Source organism: Oryctolagus cuniculus, chromosome 9 (genome assembly GCF_964237555.1).
Source record: "Oryctolagus cuniculus chromosome 9, mOryCun1.1, whole genome shotgun sequence".
Taxonomy (NCBI): Eukaryota; Metazoa; Chordata; class Mammalia; order Lagomorpha; family Leporidae; genus Oryctolagus; species Oryctolagus cuniculus.
Genome location: NC_091440.1, coordinates 117,172,846 through 117,187,883, shown reverse-complemented (window position 1 = coordinate 117,187,883; position 15,038 = coordinate 117,172,846). Strand labels below are relative to the sequence as shown.

The following is a 15,038-nucleotide window of genomic DNA, read 5'->3' as shown; positions in this document are numbered from 1 at the left end:
TGGCGTAGTGGGTTAAGTCGCTGCCTGCAGTGCCGGCATCCCATATGGGTGCCGGTTCAAGTCCTGGCTGCTCTATTTTTGACCCAGCTCTCTGCTGTGGCCTGGGAAAGCAGTAGAAGATGTACCAAGTCCTTGGGCCCCTGCACCCACGTGGGGGACCCGGAGGAAGCTCCTGGCTCCTGGCTTCTGGCTTCGGATTCAGCCATTGCAACCATCTGGGGCATGAACCAGTGGATGGAAGACCTCTCTCTTTTTCTCTGCCTCTCCTTCTCTCTCTGTGTAACTCTGACTTTCAAATAAATAAATCTTAAAGAAAAGAAAGAGCTTATTTCAAAATGGGTGGAAAATATGAATATAAACTTCAAAAAGACCTCCTAAAGGCAGATAAGCACATGAAAAAGATCAACATCATTACCTGGAAAAACACGAAATGAAATCAGAGTACCCAATACTTAGAATGGTTAGCTGAAAAATGCAAAGAACACCAAGTGTTGGTTAAGAGATGGAACAAACGAAATCTCATGTATTGATGGTGAAAACAATACAAGCACTCTGGAAAATGGTTTGGCAATTTCTTGTAAAATTAAACTTACTTACACTTACCATATGTGCCAACAATTCCAAACCTAGGTATTTACCCTAGAGAAATGAAAAATCCGCATGTTCACACATAGACTTCCACACAGATGTTTGTGGCAGCTTTATTCACAACAGCCCAAATCGGAAACAATCCAAATGTCCATTAACACGGGAACTGCATTATAGTCAAACAATGGAACACTACTGATAATCACGATACGGATGCGTGTCAAGCATGCTGAACAAAAGAAGCCAGATACAAAAGAGCACATAAAACATGATTCCAACTATATGGAAATCCAGAAACGACGGTGACAGGAGGTAAGTGATTGCATGGGGCTGGGGTCAGAGACAGGAAGGGGACACCCGGAAACTTCCTGTGATGATGGAAATGTTCTACACAAAGACCTGGGCCTTATTTTCTAAATACGCATTTTCCTTAAGGAGAAGCCAGGGTTCATTGCAAAATGGTCAGGGAAAATATAAGATAAGCCTAGAACAACTTGTCTCAGGAGGAAAACTAATGTGAAAAAGAAGGGGGAGGGAGGCTGGAAGAATGCCAGCCAACAAACACAAAAATGATAGAAATAGAAAACTTACATTTTATAACCTTCAAAGCAATAACTGATTCAGACTGTAATTATCACTGGACACAAAAATCATTCAATGAAAGAACAGAAAACAGGGTATACAGAAGCATGGGACACAGCAGCTCACCAAATGATCAAATTCCAACATCAGCAATAACTGGACAAACTGGTGTCATGTGACTCCTCGTGTACTACCGGGAAATGGCCAAAACATCACCTCTGCATTGCTGGCTGAATCATGAGAGAGCTGCTGGACAGATAGAAACGGAAGGACAGCCTGCAAATCAACTGACCTGGATGCTTCAATAGCTTTCATGAAAAACAGAAAAACAAGAGGCTGGCGCTAAGGCGCAGCGGGTTCAGCCCTGGCTTGAAGCGCCAGCATCCCATATGGGCGTCGGTTCAAGACCCGGCTGCTCCACTTCCGATCCAGCTCTCTGCTATGGCCTGGGAAAGCAGAAGATGGCCCAAGTCCTTGGGACCCTGAACCTGCATGGGAGACCCAGAAGAAGCTCCTGGTTCCTGGCTCCAGATCAGCACAGCTCCAGCCATTGCAGCCAATTGGAGAGTGAACCATCGGATGGAAGATCTCTGTGTGTGTGTAACTCTTTCAAATAAATACATAAATATTCAAAAAAATATAGCTATAGGGGCAAGTGTTTGGTCTAGGGGTTACTACAATGGTTTAGATAACAGCCCACATGCGAGAGCCTGGGTTTGATTTCCAGCTCCAGTTGCTTGCTAAAGCAGATGCTGGGAGGCAGCACTGACAGCTCAAGTAATTGCTTTCCTGCCACCCACATGGGAGACCTGGATTGAATGCCTAGCTCCCAGCTTCAGCCTTGGCCCTGTCCTGGCTGTTGCAGGCATTGTGGGGAACGAATCAGTGGATGGAAGATTTTTGTCTCTCTGCCTTTCAAATAAAACACCTAAAACATCCTGACACACTGAAGTACTTAAAGGTAAATACACAGGAATTTGCTGCACAGCATGATTTTAGTAGAGGAAAAGCCTTGCTGTCATCAGTAGGAAGTAAGTTAAGAGGTAGGAGTTTGGTGCAGTGTGTAAGTGCCTAAGTGTATACATTAGTGTATAAGACACCCATATCTTATACGGCAGTGTCTAAGTTCAAGTTCTGGCTCAGCTCCCAATTCTAGCTTCCTGCTAATGCAGACCGTGGGAGGCAGTGGGTGATGGCTCAAGGAGCTGGGTTCCTGCCACTCATGCGGAAGACCAGGATCAAATTCCCAGCTCCTGGATTCGGCCTGACCCTGTTCTTGCTGTTGCAGATGTCTGGGAAGTAAATCAGTAGATGGGATCTCTGTCTCTCTCGTTCAAATAAAATTTTAAGAGTAAGTTTCTAAAAATAAATAAAATGAAAAAAAATAAAATTTAAAGAAAAAATACTGGAGGGGGTGGCACTGTGGTATAATGGGTAAAGCTACCTCCAGCACCAGCATCGCATATAGGAGCTGATTTGTGTCCCAGCTGCTCTACTTCCGATCCAGCTCTCTGCTACAGCCCAAGTCCTTGGGCCCCTGCACCTGCACATGAGACCCAGAAGAAGCTCTTGGCTCCTGGCTTCGAATCAGCACAGCTCCAGCTGCCATCTGGGGAGTGAACCATCCAATGGAAGACATCTCCCTCTCTCGCACGCACTCTGTGCCTCTGTCTCTCTGTTAACTCTGCCTTTGAAATAAATAAATCTTTAAAAAAAAAAAAAAAAGGCAAAAGCAAACAGATCAAGAGCAAAGGTCTTGCAACAGTTTTCTGGGATGCCCCAAACATTTTATTAGCCACCTTGCTGAGGTGAGGGTGGGTGGTGCCAAAGAATGATACCATCTGGTTATTGGGACAATGTTTCGAAAAATTCAAAGCTTGAGTTTTCTCCTGGGAAAGCTTCACCAGAAACCCTGCACCAAAACAACACTCCTATTCATTCCTCTCATCAAACAAGGTCAAGGTTGGGAGAATTTCCATGGGAAGTCTTTGGGCATCCACCTGACAGTCCTGAATCAGCTCCTCCTGACTTTTCTTTCCTGCTCTTAAAACATATTTAGGGATAGGCATTTGGTTTGGCAGGTGCCTCGGGTTGTAATACCCACATCCAATATTGGAATGATTGGGTTCAAATCCAAGCTGGGCACCCAATTTTGGCTTCCAGCTAAATGAGCACGCTGGGAAACAGCAGGTGATGGCTCAGCTGAGTCCCTGCTACCTGTGTGGGAGAACTGAACTGAGCTCCAGGCTTCCAGCTTCAGCCTAAAAAGCCCCAGCCATAGCAGGCATATGGTGAGTGAACAAGCATATGGAAACTAACTGTCTCAAATAAAACTCAAAAAACAAAACAAACAAAAAAACTTGACAAGGCAGCCATTTTTCTTCAGTTAAAAACTTAAAAATGGTGGCCAGCTTGTGGCTCAGAGGTTAAGTCTTCACCTGTGATGCCGGCATCCCATAACAGAGTACCAGTTCAAGTCCCAGCTGCTCTGCTTCCAATCCAACTCCCTGCTATTCACCTGGGAAAGCAGTGAACCATGCTTCATGTGCTTAGCCCCTGCCAACCCTATGTGGGAGACCTGGATGAAGTTCCAGGCTCTCAGCCTTGGTCCGATCAATCCCTGGCCATTTTGCTTTTCTGAAGAGTGAGCCAGTGGATGGAACAGCTCTCTCTCTGCTTTTCCTTTTCTTCTTTTTTTAAAGATTTATTTACCTACTTCAAGGGCAGAGTTACACAGAAACAGAGGGGGAGAGAGAGAGAGATCTTCCATCTGCTAATTCACTACCCAAATGGCTGCAATGGCCAAAGCTGAGCTGGTCCAAAGCCAGGAGCCAGGAGCTTCTTCCAGGTCTCCCACATGGGTGCAGGGGCCCAAGCACTTGGGCCATCTTCTGCTGCTTTCCCAGGTGCACTAGCAGGGAGCTGAGTTGGCAGCAGAACAGCAAAGACTTGAACCAGTGCCCATACAGGATGTTGTCACCACAGGTGGCGAGCTATGCCATAGCAACAGCCCTTGCTTTTCAAATAAAATGATAAATTACTTAAAGGAAAAAACCTCAAAAGAATCAGCTATGTTAGAGATGGAACAGGTATTGTGACAGTGAGTTAAGGCTGATGTCTGTGATTCCAGCATCCCACATGAGTGCCGGAATGAGAACAGCTACTCCAGTTCTGATTCAGTTTCTTACCAAAGGGCTTGGGAAGGCAGAGAAGGAAGGACCAAGAATTTAAGCCTCTGCCAATCACATGGGAGATCAGGATGGAGTTCCTGTCTCCTGGCTTCGGGTTGGCTTGGCCCTGGCTGTTGCAACCATTTAGTTCTAAAAAAATTACCTCGCTATATCATGCAATCTTTTTGAGCAGAGGTGGGATGGGGGATAAAAGTGAAAGGTCAAACTTCAGTTTCCCATTTTCTTCAAGGGACAGACGATACTATCCTAGCAAGTGTCCTCAAGAAATACCTCCACCTGTCTTCTTCGTAGTATAGCATCCAAGACAAAGACAGACTTGCCAGTCCATCTTCCAGTCACGGGAAATGCCTCACACACATACTATCTGCTACTCATTATGATTCACTTCTGTATTCTAACTTTCCCCTTTTTCCCTGTCAAAGATTTCTTAAATCTGCTAGAAATGTTTCACATTCAAATTTCCTTATAAACAATAATACCAACTAACATCTATGCCAAATGTCATTCTCTATTTCAAGTAACAGCCTCTGAGTTGATAAATTCCTATGTAATTCACACAATGTCACAAAATATGCCATCATGCCGGAAGATGGCTTGGTCCTATGTTAACCAGGCTTTTGTCTTCCATTTGGAAATACATTCTCCGCAGGTCTTCTGTCAGTTTGAATATGACATTCCATAAAGGCAAGACAGTAATCATATGCACGTTAAGGATGTTTTGATCTCATGCTCCTCAAAAACATGAAACAGGTGCATTACTGAACCATATGAATATCTTCCTCAAGCCCCTTTACATTCCCTATGAAAACAACAAATGCACTGGTACCATCAGATCCACGGACAGCTAGAAAGGGAGTACTGCACTCCTCCCGTACTCCAAAGCACATCTGAATTAACAGACATTTAAGAATTATTAAAAAACACTAATTTCCCCAGCAATGAATTCAGTATTTTCACACATTGCTAAATTACTTTTCAGTAAAACTTGAATGTTCAGGAAAACTGTTTTATTCCTTTTCCCGGTTCCCCCTCCATGGGGAGAAAAGCAGAGCTGCAGCCTTTGGGCTAGTGTCCCTCAGCTTCCACCGCCCTGTCTGCTCTGCAGTTACCAAAACCAACCGATCAGCTCCCTTCCTAGAGCCTTAAGTGATTCGCACATCTCAGCACATAAAGCCCACCCCCCACCCCCACAGCTAGCCTCCTGCCTCTTCATACCTCACTCCCCACCTGGATGCCAGGCTGCTCTGCCCAGAGCTCTTCTCCACACTCATCCTAAGTCTTAAGTGTTCTTTGAAAGGTTACCTGGGGATTCTCGGGGGGGGGGGGGGGGGCCTGCCCCAAGGCTCCACAGCTGGGCCAAGTGCCCTCCTTACCTCCACACTGCTCCAGACTTAGCCACTGCACAAGGCCAGAAATGATGGCAACGATACTGTCAGCGCCCTACTCCTAGGATGGGCAGTATGAACACCTTACTCATTTTTACACCGAGGACCAAATATTCAAAAGATTAAATCCCACTTTGTTCTCGTTTGCCCTGATGAATTTCTTCTGGCAAATTTCAGCTGTCCTGCATCGTTTCAAAGTCACTCCCTCTGGGATTTCATTCACAGATTTTCCAAGTGACTTTCCCAAATGGGACCTCAAGAACACAACCGCTCTGTGCTCCTTTCCTTCCGCCCAGAAAAGGGGGACAGGAGAACATCAGCCTCATAGTTTCCAAGACTTCACTGAGTTGTGGGGTGTCCACGGTGCTCACAACAGTCTGGCATGTGGTGATTGATAAATATTCCCCATTCCCATGATTCCAAGGAACTAATGATCCCACATTATTCCAGGAAGGACTTATGGTGGCTAATTTAAATTGGTGATTGATGCATGAGAATACAAAGGATAAGCAGTTGCCTTTCTGTTCCTGTATCTTTCATCCCCAGCAAACTGAACCATGGATCCATCCTTTCTTTACCATCATGGAAGCTGAAAACCTATTAAAACAGTTTGTAGCCACAAGGTCTTAGGTTGAATCCTTGCTGTGTGTAGCTGATTCTCAGGGTGTCCATGGTCCTTCTCATACACACCCAGACTTACAAGCTGTGCAGTAACTCTACTAGAGAGAGATGTCAGACTTACCTTTAGGAATACGTGCCAAGTTAACACGATTTCCTAAAAATACACGCACACTACATCCTCAATCTTTTACCTGAAATCAATTCCAACATAAATCACCTCCTTACCTTGTGGCCTACCAAATACAAAACACTCAAAGCTTCAATCCCAGATGCACCCCTCTCCAGTCTCTGCACACTGCAGTCTTCTCCATCACTGTTTCACAGCCACTCCTCCCTACATAGATCAAGTTAAAATCCCAGAGTCACCCTGATCGTCTCTGACAGAACTAAGAACATAAGCCTCAGAGCCATTTTAGCTCCTTGACTGAAAGACACATCCTCACCCCCCTTCCCTACTCCCACTGCCATCCAGGGGCTCCCTAGCTCCTGCATTCTTTCTCAAGTAGCTCAGACCCACGCCCTGTATTCTCCACCTCATCAGGGTCTATGTGCTGCTCTGCACCTCCCCCAACAAGCAGCTTAAGGAGGACTCTGCCAGCTGTTCAAATGGAATGAAGCCTGGCTTCCAACCGCCTACCCTGTCCTGGCCCCTCTCTAGCCCCCCTCCACTCCTGTCCTTAAGGGGCACGCCCCAGGTATATTTTACTTCATGTAAGTCTCTTCCCGCTCCAGGGTTGACAGAGCTCCCTGCAATACCGGAAGCACGGCCTTCTCATGCCCTGACAATTCTGAACTGCAGGTTTCTGCAGTTCATTCTGCAAAGAGCCATTGGAATCTCTCTCCACCAGTCTACCTCATCTCAGACTGTCAGCTCCAGAGCCATCTCTGGGGTTTCAGTCCTACAGATACCCTTTTTGACCCTCCATGTCTGTCTGCAGTCATAGCCCTGATCATGGCTGTAGGCTTAGCAGCAATTGTCCCAACCAAACTTCTCTTAGCACCCTTACTCTACTCCTGTTCTTGGAAGGAAGCTTTACTACTGTCTGCTGCTTCTAACCTGGTCCCCCACTTTGTGGTCTCAAGTCCCCACATACCTCATCCACATTTCCTCCCACAATTCTTATCTCATTTCTTCTACTCTATCTACATTTCTTCTACTCTATTCTTTAAATATAAACCCAATGTCTCTTCATGTTGGATCTGTACACACTCCTTGGCCATGCCCTCCCAACTCCCTCCCAGATCTGGGAAAAGGCCCCTAGACTTGTTTATGTTACCTGTACCAGAACCTTCCTGACAAAAGCCGAAGATGTCTCTCTTCTGGAGTTCCCAGGAAATGACACCAAGATGGCGGGGGGGGGGGGGGGGGGTGTACACTGGAGTTCTGTTATTTCTGTCCGAAGCATTTTTGCTACAGCGTCACTGATCTGTCAAGCCCCTTTATGCATCATGCCCTCTTCCTTTCCTTTCTTTCCATGATGTGGGTTCATATCCCCATGGCACCTGTGACCTAATTAGCACTCTTCCAGACCCACCCTTACTGACCATCAATACTACAAAGTTAATGCAATCAGCTGCTATAGCAATCACTCATCACGTTCCCCTGCCACTAAGAAACATAAAGGTTGTCACTTACCATATGATCACATGTACAGGACCAGAAACAGGGGTGTTCTTTCTGTGGCAATAAAGTTTACATCTGTCTTCCCACTAACTAGATGGGGACTGGTACTCTTACCGTCCCATTTCCTCCTTTGTCCTACACTCTAGACCAATCTCTATTTTCCATCCTCTAACCCACCATCTCAAGAGGGATTTTGGACTCGCCCCCTTGCTGGTCTCATTAGGTGTCTTGGCAGGAACTGAAACAGGAATGGCCACACTGGCCATCTTGGTAAACAAGCAAATAAAACTGAAGACTTATCGCTCACTCTAAAAAGGAACGACCTAGCAAAGCGATTGTCTCATGTCCAAAATCACAGGTGACTTGACCTCTTTTGGGTGAAGAATGCTGCTTTTACACCAGTAAGTCGAGTGTGGCTAAGAGAAGGGATCAAACACATAAAAAAAATGTGCTAACAAAATGTATTCCCTGGGGCCGGCGCTGTGGCGTGGCGGGATAACGCCCTGGCCTGCAGTGCCTACATCCCACATGGGCACCGGTTCTAGTCCCAGTTGCTCCACTTTCCATCCAGCTCTCTGGTATGGCCTGGTATAGCAGTGGAAGGGAGCCCAAGGACTTGGGCCATCTTGGACCCGCGTGGGAGACTTGGAAGAGGTTCCTGGTTTTGGATCTGCACAGTTCTGGCTGTTGTGGCCAATTGAGGAGTGAACCATCAGATAGGGGACCTCTCTCTGAAACTCTCAAGTAAAATAATTCTTAAAAAAAAAAAAAATGTATTCCCCAATAATCCTAATTTGGGCCATCTATTCAGCCATGGCAATGTCTCTACTATCTCCCTTTATCCTCATAATCATAGTGCTTCTATTCCTACCATGTATAATTCATGAATTTCAAAAGTTCTTACAAGAATGAATGAATGCTATATCCCAAGCCACCATGCAGGAACAACACAAGACTGCTTTTCTTCGATCAATCCGATGCAGAGTATAGGTACCCAACCCCGTATCAGCACCTTTATCAGCAGGAAGTAACCAGAAAAACTGGCACTCTACTCCCTATTTTATAGAGTCAATCTGAAAACCGAGGAGTTCTGTAATTCTTTAGGGTCCTCAAGACCTTTTATGTATTTATACTTATGATGCCATTTTTATTACAAAAGGTATGACGAAGAAGCAACCAAATGGAAGAGACACATAGGGAGAAGCTTGCAGGGGAGCTGGCACATGCAGGCACCTCGTCCATGCGCTGTCTGCATGCACTGTACTTCCAGTACAGCTGTCAAGCCCACTTCAAATAGCCAAAAATCACAGGAAAGGATGTTCAATATCAACGGGTAAGTAGAAAAAGTAAACACTTTTACTATTTATTGATGCATTTCAAAACTTTTTATGCTGACAGAAATCAGACACATAAACCTTACAGGATTCCATTTATATAGAACTTTAGGAAATCTATACTGACAGAGTGTGGACGGGCAGCCTGCAGACAAGCCGGAGATGGCAGAGGGGACGGAAATGTTCTGCTTCTTGACTATGTCAGTGACATCATGCACATTTCCTCAAATTCATTAAACAGATTAAAAGATGCTTATTAAAACTAATGATGTGTTAAAACTGAGACTTCCGTGACTGCAAGTGGAGAGCCTTTGATTACTCAAAAATAACCAGTAAAACTAAGGAAGCTTCATTAACATTCCTTTCAATGTCAAATATGGGCCCAATTCCAGGCTGGGTTTGAAGAGATTCTAAGTGGAGATATAAAAATTAAGATGGTACTTTAAGTCATGCTCATCCAGTAAGCATTCCTAATAGACGATGACACAGAACAGGTTTAACAAATAAGAAAAAAGAAAAAACTAACAAAGAGCTCAAGCAAAACTTGCCCAAAACCACAGCCAATTTTTGGTTCAACTCAGAATTGAATCCAGGCAATCCTTAATTTTAATGACATATCACTTGTCCACCTTAAAATTAACAGACTAAAGGTTAATATTTTGGAATTAATATGGTATGAGAAAAGACCACTCACACTCAGCTGCTGGAAATTTGTTAGTACCACCTATTTCAGAAAACATTCTGACAATAACAAAACCATTAACATACACAATTCACAAACTCCTTAAGTCGGCTTAGAGTCCTTTCCAGGAAATCAGACTGGAAATGCTCTTCAAGGACGCTACGTATTACTTGCATGACAGAAAAACCTATCAGCAATCTAACTGACAATCTGTAACTAATGATATTATGTAACATCTTACCATTAAAAAAATATCAGAACCAGGTGTGTAGCAAGCACAAAAGAAAATTCTGGAAGGATTCAAATGTAATTCAGGCAGGGATCCTTAGATGAAAGAGCGAGCTTCATTTTTATTTCTATTTTCTATATTAATTTCATTTGATAAGTATAAATTTAATAACATAAAAAGCCCTGTCTTGACTTGAAGTTTTTTTTTTTTCTTCATACACTTAACATAGAGTTAATCATGTGAAAAGTCAACTGAAAATAGGTATCAGAAAAAAATCAGAATGGGAATAAGAGAGGGAGGACTACATACATTGCATACATTCCTAGGGACTTACTTCTAAGGCTACATTTTAAAAACTTGCCATGGGACCCAATATCCCCTTAAGCCAGTTGGCAAAAATGGCATTTTAAGTGTTAATGTGAGCATATGGATAGGATTAAGTGTTAAAAGTGATCATATATAAGATTTAGTGTTTGGCAATAAAAGTGGATAAAATTAAAAAGGAATGAACGCTCCAACATAGGAAGCAGTCCACACAGCAGACTCATATCATGGAATGACAATTGTCTTAAGTAGCACTGACCTCAGAATCAGCCCTATGACATTCTGGTCTGACTGAAAAGGCCATCAAAGCATTTAATGCATGGAAGGCCAAGACATCATGGCAAAAAAATGTCCTACATGAAGGATATCTGTGGGAGAGAACCCAGTGGAAAGAAGTGGCCATCAAAGAAGGATGTATGTTTCTCTGAAGAGAGAAAACTTCCACTTTGCTTATGATGTGGCCTTGTTTAAATACTGAAGGAGACTGTGGATTCAAAAGGCCTCCATAGCCTTGGCAGAGCATGTCAAAAGCCTGGGGTGATCACTGACATCATACATAAAAGTGCTAATGTTAAATTAACGACAGGAGTCATTTTAACACTTCAGTCCTCAATTAGTTGTATTATGAGAATTAACTGTAAAACTTCTTCTCTGTGTGTGTGAACTGTTGAAATCTTTAGTACAGAGCTGGTCTTCTGTGTATAGTTAACTGAAAATGAATCTTAATGGAGAATGGGACTGGGAATGGGAGAGGGAGGAGGAGGTATGGAACAAGTCGGGGTGGGAAGGTGGGTATGGTGGCAAGAATAACTATATTCCTTAAGTTGTACTTATGAAATCTATACTCGTTAAATAAAAGGCTTCTTTTGGGGAAAAATAAAACCTGATATACTATTAATTTCTTCATTTGGCAAATATAAATTTAATACAAAGTAATTTTTTTAAATACTGATGTTTAGGACAAATGTTGAAAACACTGCTGGGGGCTAGCGCTGTGAGGCTGAGGGTTAAAGTGCTGGCCTGAAGCACCAGCATCCCATATGGGCGCTGGTTCCAAACCTGGCTGCTCCACTTTCAATCTAGCTTTCTGCTATGGGTTGGGAAAGCAGAAGATGGCCCACGTCCTTGGGCCCCTGCACCCACATGGGAGACCCAGGAAGAAGCTCCTGGCTCCAGAAAGGTGCAGTTCTGGTCTTTGTGGCCAACTGGGGAGTGAACCATTGGATGGAAGACCCCTCTCTGCGTAACTGTGACTTTCAAATAAATAAATAAATAAATAGGAGAGATAGAAGAGAAAAAGAAAAGAACTTCCACTTTGATTATGGCCTTGTCAAAACAGGGTCCGAGTTTGTGATGACAAGAGTCTCGGGTGATTACTGACAACTGTTAAATTAACAAGAGTCACTGTATACTTGCTCCCTGTGTAGGACCCCTGTCCCTTATGTGTTGTACTATGAGAATTAACAGTAAAACTAGTCTTCAAACAGTACTTTATACTTTGTGTGTCTGTGTGGGTGCAAACTGTTAAAATCTTTACTTAGTATAGAGCTGAACTTCTGTATATAAAGATAATTTTTAAAAAATCAATCTTAATGAAGAATTGGACGGGAGAGGGTGTAAGAGATGGGTTGATTTGTGGGTGGGAGGGAGGTTATGGGAAGAAGAAATGCTGTAATCTAAAAGTTGTAATTTTGAAATTTATAGTTATTAAACGAAAGTTTTCTATAAAAACCCTGAATACTATAAAATAGATTTTTAAAAGAATGTAAACATTTCAGGCCTAACATGAACATAAGAAAAACCTAAATAAGCTAATTGCTACAAAGTCTGACACTTACTATGCAGGCATTATGAGTCTTAATTTATGACATTCAAAGACACCTGCTGGAACTTTTCTATGAAAGCCTCAGCGCTATCTGTGCAGAACTACCTCCATTGAGCCCACTTAGCAGAGGTGAACTTCTGTTTCACAGCCCGCGTGGGGTTTTCAGAACTTTGCATAAAGTGTCTTTTAATAGACTATGCTTGGATTGCAAATTTCTTTACACCAAAGTAAATTTACATTTTAATTGCATTTCACAAGGAACTCTTTAGAGTATCCTTTGACTGTCATTTCCTAGCTATGGAATCTCCCTCAGAAAACCCAATGCTTTTCTAAAAAATCTCCCAAATGTAATAAATTTTAGACAAACAGAAGACTTTTCAGCGACCCAAATACAGAATATGTTTGAAGCAGTTTTAACAGAAACATATAAATATGGCAAGCTTCATATCAAATTTTTAAGGTTTTTTAAAATGTAGGTTTTCCATAACCAAAGCATACAAGTATTGAAGAAAGTCAGGGTAGGTAGGCAGTGGCCAGTCTCTGAGATCAAAACATTCAAATAAAAAAACCAAATACTCTGTACTTTCTCCAAAGAGTGTTATTTTAAACTATTATGTATAACAAATATAATCAAGGTTTTTTTATTTAGAGACAGGTTCCACCCAATAAAAGTATTTTTAGTGAAATTAACCAAAATGATTATAACTTAATATATGAACTATGTGTAACAGTGATACACTCTTTACACTGAGACTCTTTAGACAAACTGAAGCCAAGTTCCCTTTATACAGAACATTATAACCTTTTTCATGTTTTCTTGCTACAATTCTTCAAAATAACTTATTGTAAAAAATCTGCATGGGAATTCCTGGCAAAACCCATTGAAAGCAAGTCCGTTCTGATTTTCAGATAAGCAGAACCACATGCAACATGACTCGGGAATTAATAAAGCTTGGTAATTTTTTCAAATTTTGAAGATAAAAAATTTGAATATAGTATTTCATGACTACATTTTTAAGGCATCTTGGTATTCATAATAACTAGAGATGAAAAAATACTCTAACCTTTAATTAAATATGAAAACTTGGCACTTATTAAAAACTGCAGTGTTAAAACTGCAAAATGTCCTAACAAGTCAAAAGATTCCTTAAGAATTAAAAAGGGGCCGGCGCTGTGGCGCAGCTGGTAAAAAAGTCAACGCTTGCAGTGCCGTTGTCCCATATGGGCGCCAGTTCAAATCTTCGCAGCTCCAATTCCGATCCAGCTCTCTGCTATGGCCTGGGAAATCAGTGGAAGATGGCCCAGGTCCCTGGGCCCCTGCACCCGTGTGGGAGACCAGAAGCAGCCCCTGACAAGGAAGAAGCTCCCTGCCTCCTGATGTGCGCAGCTCCAACCCTTGCGACCAATTAGGGAGTGAACCAGCCGATAGAAGAACTCTCTCTCTCTGCTTCTCCTCTGTGTAACTCTGATTTTCAAGCAAATAATAAATCTTAAAAAAAAAAAAGGTTTTCAATCAGAATCCCCAAAATTTACTTCTCTGAAAAAATCTGTTTTGAATGACATATCAATTCCCTTTTCACAAATATATACATATATATATATATATATATCTTTGTAGTCTTAACTTCACACATTGTTACACAACTGTCAGTTTTCTATATTAAGAATGTACATAAACTATGATTTCTGTGTGCCTTTTTGGAAAACTGATGCAAAGGTAGTAAAGATATTTTTAAAGCTATACTAAACAGAAAATATACCCATCTAGTATTTTAAATCACTAATATTTTCCCATTTTTATGTTTCATTTAAAAATAAGAAATTAGACATCTCTTAAAAGAATTCAAAGAGCAAACAAAAGATGTTTCAAACAATTGTGGCAAAATCTATGTTCTTAAGAGGATTCTACATACTTAAAACATTTTGTTAATGTGTAAAAGGGAAAAAACACTTTACATTCAAAGGATTGCAAACATGATTATCAATGCTTTTAATGAATGAAACAGGATTTTAAAACATGCATTGACAGTTAATCACTGTCAATTGTAATTTCATCTAAAATCTGGAAGTAATGTGTTCTACTTTAGGGAAAATTCATATATGAAAATGTTTATTAGAAAAATAAACAACTTTAAATTTTACAATATTTTCCACTTCAATATTCTTTTAGATAAAGCAGATGCGTCTTATGGTTCAAACATATCTGATTTTCATATTTAGTCCTACTTTGTAAAACAAAATACGAAAATACAAATGGTGAAAGAGTAGACTATTAACACCTATTAAGAAATCCAATGTAAAATGTTTTCCAAAAAGATCATTTGTTGTAGATACTTTAAAAAGCAGTATTTACTAAAAGTCTATCCGTTTTCACTGAAATTTACTGTACTGTCATGTCACCAAGATAAGTACCACTGCATCAAAATCCAAGGTGTGTGGTCTAAGTCCATTTTTTCAAAAAAATTTTACTAGTTAGACCAAGCACCAGTGAACTTTTCCTTAAGACCAGAGAGTAACTATTTTAGGGTTGTGGACCTTAAGGGCTTGCTATTCACTTCTGGCTTTGCAGGGAGAAGGCTGTCACAGATAACACATGGAAGAACACTTATTCAGGAAGGCTGCAGTTTAACTAGCAACTGACTACACGAGGACT

General features: G+C 41.8%; 1 protein-coding gene across 7 annotated transcripts in view; it reads right to left on the bottom strand.

Annotated features, from left to right (window-relative positions):
* AEBP2 (AE binding protein 2) overlaps window positions 1-15,038 on the bottom strand; it is a 170,397-nt gene that overhangs the window by 77,402 nt on the left and 77,957 nt on the right. For 2 of the 7 annotated variants that reach the window (XM_070049445.1, XM_070049446.1), the window contains one exon: window positions 918-13,874. The exons of 4 other annotated variants lie outside the window; for them this stretch is intronic. In XM_070049445.1, coding sequence (XP_069905546.1) covers window positions 13,619-13,874 — 256 coding nt within the window. In that variant the 3' untranslated portion in view covers window positions 918-13,618. Of the gene's footprint in view, window positions 1-917; window positions 13,875-15,038 lie in introns of those variants that run through there. One more of the 7 variants, XR_011379009.1, reaches the window with a different exon arrangement.